At 45.9% G+C, this 10,203-nt stretch overlaps 1 protein-coding gene across 2 annotated transcripts; it reads left to right on the forward strand.

Moving 5' to 3' along the window:
* The first annotated feature begins 115 nt into the window (after positions 1-115).
* INTS14 (integrator complex subunit 14) lies at positions 116-10,027 on the forward strand. Of its 2 annotated transcripts, none has more exons than XM_027644123.1 (12): positions 116-477; positions 917-1,186; positions 2,479-2,586; positions 4,308-4,463; positions 5,475-5,593; positions 6,019-6,161; positions 7,075-7,167; positions 7,671-7,815; positions 8,069-8,202; positions 8,313-8,431; positions 8,812-8,877; positions 9,765-10,027. In XM_027644123.1, the coding sequence occupies exons 2-12, from the start codon at positions 965-967 to the stop codon at positions 10,014-10,016; spliced, it is 1,557 nt and encodes a 518-aa protein (XP_027499924.1). In that variant the 5' UTR covers positions 116-477; positions 917-964; the 3' UTR covers positions 10,017-10,027. The 2 variants fall into 2 exon arrangements, with proteins under 2 accessions (XP_027499924.1, XP_027499923.1); XM_027644122.1 differs by lacking the exon at positions 116-477 and adding an exon at positions 501-753.
* The last annotated feature ends 176 nt before the right edge of the window (positions 10,028-10,203 follow it).

Raw genomic sequence — 10,203 nt, forward strand, 5'->3', positions numbered from 1 at the left:
TGCCCAGGGCAGGGGTGGAGTCTCCATCCCTGGAGGGATTTAAAAGCCATGCAGATGTGGCACTTGGGGACATGGAATTGTGGTGGCCTGGGCAGTGCTGGGGGAGCGGTTGGACTCGATGATCTTAGAGGTCTTTTCCAACCTGAATGATCCCATGATTCCATGATAATATTAAAGCAAACCGCTGTCTGAACGCACAGTTCCAGGGGCACATCCCAGCTTTGCAATGGCGTTTATTCCCTTCCCCCGACCCTCACTCCCACAGCTGGGAGAAGAAGGCCTACTGCCCAGCCGGGATTGCTTATCCCTAAGCCCTTCTCCATGCACAGCGGTCATTTTTACAGCGGCACCGCATTCCCACAACTCCGACATCCAACAGAACGGCTTCCCGCCTGAGCCCCGGCCCTTCCCGTCCGCGCCGCGCGTTCCGGGGGGACGCTTTCCGTGTCGGACCCATGGCGGCGCGGCGGGCCCAGGGTGAGCAACACCAATTCCCTTCCCCCGCGCGCCTCCCTCCGCTCCCCCTGAACATCCCGGGAATCTCCGGGAGCGACCCCGCGGAGCGGGAAAGGGTGGTGGGGAGCGCTGGCTGCCTGCTGGGCGGCTCCCGGAGCGCCGGAGCTGCTCCCCTTAGCGCGGCTCAGCTCCCGCCGTGTCCGGGCCTTCCTTTACCCCCGGCGGGATGTGCTGTGTGTGACCCACCGAATCTGAGCCAAATCCCACGTTTTGGGCGAAGTGTTTCGGGGGACAAGGGTAATTGTCGCTTCTCCCCGGGTCAGTGTGAGGGGGAGCTGCCTCCTGCGTGTGACTCTTGGGGTTAAGAGTTGAGTGGTCTCCGTGGGCCCCTCCCAGCTCGGCACCTTCAGTGATCTCTCCGTAACTTTGATAAGAATTTGTGCCTTTTCCTCCCTTGCAGGCGGGTGATCGCGGTTCTCCGTGAGGGCAGCGGGAGGAGCAGCTCGCCATGCCCACGGTGGTGGTGATGGACGTGTCCCTGTCCATGACCCGGCCCGTGGCCGTGGAGGGCTCCGAGGAGTATCAGCGCAAGCACCTGGCAGCCCACGGGCTCACCATGCTCTTCGAGCACATGGCCACCAACTACAAGCTGGAGTTCACGGCCCTCGTGGTGTTCTCATCGCTCTGGGAGCTGATGGTGCCCTTTACGAGGGACTACAACACGCTGCAGGTAGGGAGGGTGCCACACAACAGCAGGAAACCCTCAGCATTTTAAACCAAAATCAGCTGATTTCACCAGCAAACCGCAGAGAAACTGTGTGTTGTGGTGTTGTCCTGTGCACGACCTCTTGAATGGAGTGTTTTGTTGTTGGTTAAGTGTAGGGGAAATCAGCGAGTTTGAAACATTTTGCTGTTTTGCAGGTGAGCCCAGGAGTGTTGCCAGTTAACTTAAAAGTGGGGATGGAGTCAAACATGGGAAAGAGCTGCCTCAGAGCTCTAAAAGTGGTTCTCTGATGTTCCTGTGGTTTTGCTCATGATAAATGGTGCAGGATGATGTCCTGGTGACAGGACCATTGAGAAAGTCAGGTGATTTGGCAGAGAGAAGGTGCTTTTGGGGGTGTGTAGCAGTTGAAGCGGGGCAGAGATGAGAATAAATGATTTTAGGCCTCACAGATGTGATGGGAAGTTGGGAGGAGGAAGTGAAAGAGAGGAAATCCAAGAGGGAAGTTTCCCATGACTGCAGTAAGACACTGAAAGCCTCTGAATGCAGTAAAAATTGTACATATATATCTTATTATCATACTTAATATCAGGAGGAAATGACACATTGCTGTCACAGGGCACCATGGTTTAGGATTGTCCATTGTGAGACAAACAGATTTTCAGAGAGATTCTCTGTTTTGTTTGCAGATTTAGAGCAGTGTTAGAGTGCCAGGGCATCCTCTCTGACTTGTTTTCACCTCCCTAAGGTGTTCATTTGAGGAATTCTGAAAGCCAAGAACCCAGCCAGGCTCCTTTAGCAGGTTCATCTCACAGCTGAACCCTGTGTTAAGTGTGAGGCTTTCATTTCAAGGAGAAAAGCTGGTTTTTGGATGCAGATGGAAGGTTTGGGGTTTGTTACTCTCTCTACCAAAGAGTTTTTGTGAGACAAACTCCTCAAAAGGAGAGTTCTCTCCTTTCTGAACCTCTGAGAGGTTGTAGCTGCTCTGACACCTGTGAGGATTTTCTCAGCTAAATGTTTCTTGTTAGACTTTGCTTCAGATTTTGACTTTTCTGTGTCTTTGATTTTTTTTGCTCTTGAAGAGCTGTGTTTATAATATTATAATTCTTTCAGAGTCAGCTGTCATTGTCTCATGGTTTCATTCATCATTTCTTTACACCTTTCTTTCCCTTTGTGTAACAGTGCAGTCGTGTGACCATGCAGAGCAAACATCCTGACTCACCAAGAGCCAGGAGTGACTGGTGTGTGCCTCCTGGGAGGAATATTCCCCCCAGGAATGACAGTGGTGTTTGTCTTTGCAGGAAGCCCTGAGTAACATGGATGATTATGACAAAACCTGCCTGGAGTCAGCACTGCTGGGGGTTTGCAACATTGTCCAGCAGGAATGGGGGGCAGCAATTCCATGCCAGGTACACCTGATTTCACTGTTCTTAGCACCCAGTGCATCCTTAGTTTTCCCTGGCAGCGGGATTGGAACTGGATGATCTTTAAGATCCCTTCCAACCCAAACCATTCCACGATTCTGTGATTCTATCCCTGTGAGTTGCATTAGAAATGTAAATGTAATTTGAAAACTCTGAATGCTCTCAGACATGCCTGTGCTACAGACCCACAAAGAATTAGTGTTTTGGATAGATCTGGAATGGGAACAGAAGGTGATGTTTATTTAAATATTCAGCAGTAAAAACTAAGCTGTTTCCTGTCCAGTGTGTTGTTGTTGTGCAGTGGGTTATAAATTGTGGCCCAGGAGCACCATTGTGCAGGTTTGGCATTTGGTCTGGGTGCACTCTGCTGGCCCAGGAGCCTCACTCAGGGTGGAAAGGGTGCAGTCACACATTCAAGAACCTTCCTTCCCCGATACCTGACGCTTTCCAGAGCTTGTAGCAGTTCCAGGTCTCAACCACCAGTGTGGGACTGTGCTGAGTGTGTTTTGATCTGACTTCTTTCCCGAATGAGTCATTTGACTTGCAGCTGCTCACACACTCCAGCCAGCCCTCAGAGCTCTCAGCCTTCCAGATTTGCTGCCTCTTATGGCAAACTTTGCTTTTAACCCTCAATTTTCTGAGACACTTGATGTAAGTTCAGTAATTTAGCAGCTCAGTGAGCTGGGAAGATGCCTCAAGCAATATTCCTTAAGGAGAAAAAGGATAGAGGTTTATGGATTGGGTAGTGCTTCACAATCCAACACTGATAAAAGGCCCCTGGGAACAGCAGACATTCAGAGCAAAGAACTAGAAAGGTATAAAAAACAAACAGAGATTAAACCTCAACAGTTTGGTCTCTCATTTGTGACAGGGCTCATTTCCCTGGCACTTCAGGTGTTGGGGTGATGAAAGGCAGTGGGGAATGTGCTGTCAGGGGTCTTGGACTGGAGGAAAACATCACTGGTGAGCAACAGTTCAGATGGGAGCTGAGGAGACTGGAGAGAGACTGAGGTTGGGGAGAGGATACAAATCTGGATGTAGCAAATACACATGCCTGCTGTTGCTGTGCAGTGCTGAAGGAGCAGCTCTTTCACTCCTCAGTGTCTCAGCTGAGTGTAAATGATCCCATTATTCAGTGTAACCTCTTAGTGCAGGTTCCCACAAGGATTGACTGTGATGTACAACTCAATAGAAAAATGTGTATTTTTGCTCTAATAGTTCTGCTGCAAAATGTGAGCAAACTGCAGCTGTGTTTGTGAAGAGTGAAGATAATTAATACTACTTTTTTTATGGTTTCTGTGGCTTGGAGTGGAAGTCGAGTTGCCCTCCAGATTCTGCAGGAGAAATGGGCTTTATCTTCCACCTGGAAATAAGCCTTGAATCCTTGAGTCCGTCAGCATCAGGCTGCTTTTTTTGGCACTACAGTCGCTGTGCTTCTGATGTACACTTAGAAATGAAATTTATGGAATTTAAATTCTAGTGCAGCTGCCTAATGACAAGGAAATGCATATTTGCCGTGTGCAGTTTGAATCAGGATGGTTCAATCTTCTCTTTTCTGGGAATTTTACTCGCGGTCCTTCCCTCAGCCCGGCGGAGGGAATCCCGGTGGGAGCGGGTTTTTTTCCGAGCTGCAGGAAGGCTGCTGCGATGTTTTGGTGTTCGTTGCCCCCTGCGGACAGGAATTCTCCCCTCTGCTGTCCCTCCAGGTTGTCCTTGTCACCGACGGCTGCCTGGGCATCGGCCGCGGCTCCCTGCGCCACTCCCTGGCCACGCACAACCAGCGCAGCGACAGCAACCGCTTCCCGCTGCCCTTCCCCTTCCCCTCCAAGCTCTACGTCATGTGCATGGCCAACCTGGAAGAGGTGATGTCCTCAGCACCTTCCTTCTGCTCTGTTGTGTGGGATAATTGTTGGTTTTTTCTGAATTAACAACCGGGGTGGCACAAAACACCCTTGGATGTTCTTGTGCTTGAAGTGTGCTTGACATTCCAGTGTTAGTTATTGGCTGAAGTGTGACTGTTAAGAAGTTTATTATTGCACTGTTATTATCTGCTACTGCTGCATTATTATAGTAATCTTTATAAATCATGCCAGTTTCCCCCTGGGGAATATTAGGCAATTTTCATTTATCTGCTTGTATTATTACCATTACTGCATTAATTACACCAAATGCTTTTGTCGGGTTTTCTTAACCTACAGTTAAATTCTTGACTAAATGAATTGTTTTGTAAAGGTGCTCAACTCTTAAGATATAATAGCTTTATGTGGAAATGTGAGAGAGCAAAAGTGAAGTCTCCAAGCCACTGTTCAAACCAGCTTCCCTTAGTTTTGAAGGAAAAGTGTTGGTTTTCTTTCCCTTACTTTTCTCTTGCAAATCTCAATACCAGCTTTAAAAATCTTCACAGGAGTTAGAATTCTGCTGAATAAACAGTGTTTAAAAAGCAACCTATTTGACTAAGGTTCCTTAGGAAAGGTTTTATTAATAGAATTGCTTTTGACCTGACACCAATATTCTTGTGTCCATCACAGAAGGATTTTCTGCTTAGGTATCAAATAGATATCTCAGCTTCAAGGTCTCTTGTCAAGGATGATCCTTCTGATTAAATGGATGGATTGAAGCATTGTTTACACATCAGGATAACTGGGAAAATGTTGAAAATAAATTTTCTATTTCTGATAAGTAATAAGAGAACATTACATGGGAGACCAAGAATGTTGCTTTATTTCGAAAGGAGTGAGATAACAAAAAATCAGGAGAGCATCCAATCAGATGCTTTTTGCTGTGGTGTGTATATTTTCTTAAAACATACTGGTTAATAAAAAAGAGAGGAAGAAGAACACTCAACAAAAATATTTCCCTTTGTTTTTTTGCAGCTTCAAAGCACAGATTCCTTGGACTGCCTGGAAAGGCTCATTGATTTAAACAATGGGGAAGGGCAGATTTTCACCATTGATGGCCCCCTGTGCCTGAAGAATGTGCAGTCAATGTTTGGGTTAGTAGATAATAGGCCTTTGGGAAGGTTTCCAGTTAGTATCTCTAAAGGAAAACAAATACAATAAGAAATCTGGTGATATGAGATGTTCTAATTAAACTTCTTTTTCCTTTTATTTTTTGATCTTGTTACCTGTATTTTCATTTTGACCTTCACTGATTAAGGTCAATATTTATTTTAATTATTGTGTAACCAAACCATTGCAGTTGTTTAAACTTGGCAGACAGAACATAGTAATTTCCACAGCTATTGTTCATTTGCCATCAGGGTGATAATGTGCTGCTCTGTTCCATAATTTAGCAACACTAGAACTATTAAATTGACTGTAGCTAAAAAAAGGTTTGGGACCTAAATTAGTGTGCTTTAAACAAATAATTTCCATTTGGTATGTTTTATGTTTTCCTTAACAAGTGTTTGTGTTCTAGAAAGCTGATAGACCTGGCTTATACACCATTCCATGCTGTTCTCAAGTGTGGCCACTTAGCATCTGATGTGCAAGTATTTCCCAGACCTGAGCCTTTCATTATAGATGAGGAGATAGACCCCATTCCTAAAGCAATTAATACAGGTAACAAACCTTTGATTGCTTTTTGACTTACTTAAACCCATTTGATTTCTGCTTTTTCACTGCCAGCTGTGTAGTTACTGTTTCATCCACATTTTCTCTGCAATTATCAGCCACTGACTATGTAATTTTTTGGGATGTGGGGACAAGAACATCATCCTCTTTCACCCATGAGTGCCTGGTGAAAGGGCTGGAGTGGGGCAGAGGCACTTCCAGAGCTCGGGGTGCCAGTTTTTAGAGGCAGAGCCTGGAATACAGCCACAGGCTGCTTTCCATGAACACCCTCATAAGCTTCATGGGAGACAGGAGAGATGTGTTGAAGAAGGGGCTGCATTTTGTGTTAGAGTTGCCCTTACCAGGAAGAATCTGCAGGATCAGGTGAGACAGCACAGCATCTTTCTGGAGGTTTCTTTGAGGAATCCATTAGAAGTGGAGTCAGGAGGAATTGGTGAGGCAGCACAGGTTGAGATTTGTGAGATTTAGGTTGTCTGTCATCCTGGCACTTCTTGCTAATAGTAAATTGTTTTAAAAAACAACTGTGCCAAGAAAAACCTTTCTCAGCCCTCTCACGAGTGGACACTGCTCCCATGAGCAGCAGGTGTTTCTTTCCTCTCCTTTGGCATTTCTAAAACAGCAGTGGGTTGTTACAGTGTAAAAGTCAATGTCCACAATCCTGTATTTGTCAAGCAGCACAGCTCGTGGGCAGCTGTGTGTGATGGAAGTTATGTTTTTATCTTAAAAAGTCATGGTATTGTGAGTGGTTGTATCTTATTAACATTCAGAGACCTCAGCTGAGGTTTGAGTTCTCTGTGCTGCCTCATTGCTTCAGAAAACAATAGTGTAAGAAGTGGTGTAAATTGACTCCATCCATTTCAGCTGTTTCCAAATCTGACTTAAACCTGTTGTGTCCCCACAGATCTAGAAATTGTTGGCTTTGTAGACATAGCTGACATTTCCAGCCCTCCTGTCTTGTCCAGACACTTGGTACTGCCCATTGCACTTAACAGAGGTGAGCAAGTTTGGTTTTTTTCAGCAAAAAACTACCTCAGGCTTCCCTTGTAATGTCTGTGGTGGTTTAGACTAAAAGCACAGATTTTGTGCTTTATCAAAATGCCAGATGTCAAGTTTGTGTGCTTACATTAAAATTAAAACCTTGAACACAAGGTTTCTTCTTTTGAATACTGTGTTCTTTGAGAAGTTCACAGAGGGACCAGGGTCCTTAAAGCATCATTGTTAGTAGAACATGCTAAACTTAAAGCTAAAAATAATAATGAGCCATGAAATATGTGGTGCAAGATGAATATTTAATGCCTGTGAGTATAATGCAGTGGAATATTTACGTATCATTATTGTGCCACTTTGCCCAAACAGTTCATTTAGCAGCTGTTTGTTCTACAAAAGTATTAATTAACTCTTGCATGCAGACAGTAAAGGGTGGTGTCATGGGAAGAGAACTGGTGTGTTTGAATTTATTCTTATGTTTTCTCTTTGTTTGTTTTCATTCTTCCCCAGAAGGGGATGAGGTGGGACCTGGGATCACAGATGACACCGAAGATGAGAATTCAGCAAATCAGATTGCTGGGAAAATCCCCAACTTCTGTGTTTTATTACATGGCAGCCTCAAAGTGGAAGGCATGGTGGCTGTCGTCCAGTTGGGGTATGGAGCTGGATGTCTGCCTGAAAAATCTCTTCCTTTGCTCATTTGTGCTTTATTTATAAATTATGTTATTTATATCTGTGTTCTGTGCAGAACTCTGCACTGCCAGACAAAGCTGTGGATTTCTAATCACAGAGATGTTTCTGCCAGTACAAATTGCAAAACATTGAGCCCCCACACAGTGGGAGGGAGGCAAACTCTAGGCACAGGGGTGGAAGATTTTCAGCCTTTGGGGCTTTGCTCTTTTCCATAGGCCAGAGTGGTATGGAATGCTTTATTCACAAGCTGATAGCAAGAAGAAATCAAACCTCATGATGTCACTCTTCGAGCCTGGTCCTGAGCCCCTGCCATGGCTGGGGAAGATGGCACAGCTTGGCCCCATTTCAGGTACTGCTCACACTCCTTTGAGTAACTCTGACACAGTCAGTGTGCTGTGAATGATCCTGCCAAATCTCAGTAGCTAAGCCTGTTTATTTTCTTTTTTTTTTTCCTCCCAGATGCAAAAGAAAATCCTTATGGGGAGGATGACAACAAGAGCCCTTTCCCCTTGCAGCCCAAGAACAAGCGCAGCTACGCCCAGAATGTCACAGTCTGGATCAAACCAAGTGGCCTCCAGGTAAAATGATGAGGTTTTGGTTCTTCACTTTGACCAGCTGTGGCCATCTTAGCAGGAAAGTGGGGTCTGTGTGTCCTGTCTGTTTAAGGTAATTGCTTTATTGCTTTTCTTTCATTTTTATGAACACTGCCTCTTCACAGTGTCCTGATTAAAATGCAATCAGAAAGCATAGCTTGTTTCATGAAAGCTCTGTCTCCAGTGTAGCATCTGGCTTGGTTTATTGGATTTAGTATAATTACCATTTCTGCTTCAGCCTTTGTGAGCTGCAATGTGTCAAGGGCCAGGATAATTTATTAATAAAGAGTTGAGGTTTTTTTTCTGCAGCTTTCCCCAGCAGTTGCCAAGATTTTTGTACTTTTTTTTTCCCCTCTTTTCTGCAGACAGATGTACAGAAGATCTTGAGAAATGCAAGGAAACTCCCTGAAAAAACTCAGACCTTCTATAAAGTGAGTAACACTGCAGGCTGGCCCAGGTTTGACCCATGCATTTAACAGAGGAACCACAGTGTCTGTGACTGTGGGATGTTCTGTGCAGGCTTGTAGGGCTGTAAAAACATGGATGCTCTGTAAAGGAGACATCCTGAGTCATTTTATAGGGTCTGGTTTCTGTGCCACCATGTTCTCTGTCAGGGTGGCACAGACATGTCATGTTTACAGGTGTCCCTCGTGCCCCCTGCTCCTTCCATGGTGAACTTTACAGATTTCATGCTCTTGTCCAGGCAGAAATAAGCTGGGGGATCAGACAGAAATAGGAACACAGGTGTCATTCTGAGTCTGAAAATCTCTTATATTTTGTCTACAACTGAAGCAGAGAAAGACAAAATTCCAGGCACATTTGGCCACATCACAGTAATCCATAACTGGACTGTAGCTGGAAGTCATTGTCCCTCTTGCAAGCTTAGTGCTGAAGCAGTTTATTGTAGCCCTCAGAGACTTGAGGAATGAATACCCTGTCTAAGTGCACATAAGCACTGTCAGTTTACAGTGAAGAAAAATCAATATATCCACATTTTGTGTGAACACTGGTTAAAGGCAGCAGTTGGTCAGTCAGTGAAGCCTCAGCTGGAGCCCTGCTGGGACAGACAAAGTAACTGAATGCACAGAGGGGAGAAGTGAGGATTTTTAGGAAGGGATCAAGGGAAATCCAACTGTTTAGTTGTGCCACTGTGATCATCTTCAGCCCTTTTTTTTGAAGCATTTCTTACCTCGTGAGCAGCTGGGCAGTTTCCAGCAGCCGAGCTGTGAGTAACCATCGCCTTCAAAGGAAAAGAAGGAAACCCACGTTTCACTTAAAGGCTCGGGGCAGCGTTAAAAGGGAGTCTCTGTGCTTGCAGGAGCTGAACCGTTTGCGGAAGGCAGCGCTGGCCTTCGGGTTCCTGGAGCTGCTGAAGGGCGTGGCGGACATGCTGGAGAGGGAGTGCACCCTCCTCCCCGACACCGCCCACCCCGACGCCGCCTTCCAGCTCACCCACGCGGCACAGCAGCTCAAGGTGGCGAGCACCGGAGCCTCGGAATACGCCGCCTACGACCACAACATTGCCCCTCTGCAGACAGACTTTTCCAGCAGCAGCACTGAGAGGATGTGAAGCCTCCATTTCGGGAGCTTCTCCAGGCTGAGGCTCGAGTGGTTCTGATTTTCTTGTCCTGTTTACTTTTTAGGGCTGTTTAATTACTGTTTGGAGAACTTCCTATCCAAAGGGGGATTTTGCCTCAGCGCTCTCTAAACAAATGTAGCGAGTTCGTGGTGGCTTTAGTCAGACCTGGAAACTGGGG

The sequence above is a fragment of the Corapipo altera genome, unplaced genomic scaffold (genome assembly GCF_003945725.1).
Source record: "Corapipo altera isolate COAL_440 unplaced genomic scaffold, ASM394572v1 50, whole genome shotgun sequence".
Taxonomy (NCBI): domain Eukaryota; kingdom Metazoa; phylum Chordata; class Aves; order Passeriformes; family Pipridae; genus Corapipo; species Corapipo altera.

Coding starts and splice junctions, on each gene's coding strand:
- INTS14 (XM_027644123.1), top strand. CDS start 965: ATGCCCACGGTGGTGGTGATGGACGTGTCCCTGTCCATGACCCGGCCC. Junction 5,594..6,018: donor AATGTGCAGTCAATGTTTGG/GTTAGTAGATAA, acceptor TTTGTGTTCTAG/AAAGCTGATAGACCTGGCTT. Junction 7,816..8,068: donor GTGGCTGTCGTCCAGTTGGG/GTATGGAGCTGG, acceptor TCTTTTCCATAG/GCCAGAGTGGTATGGAATGC.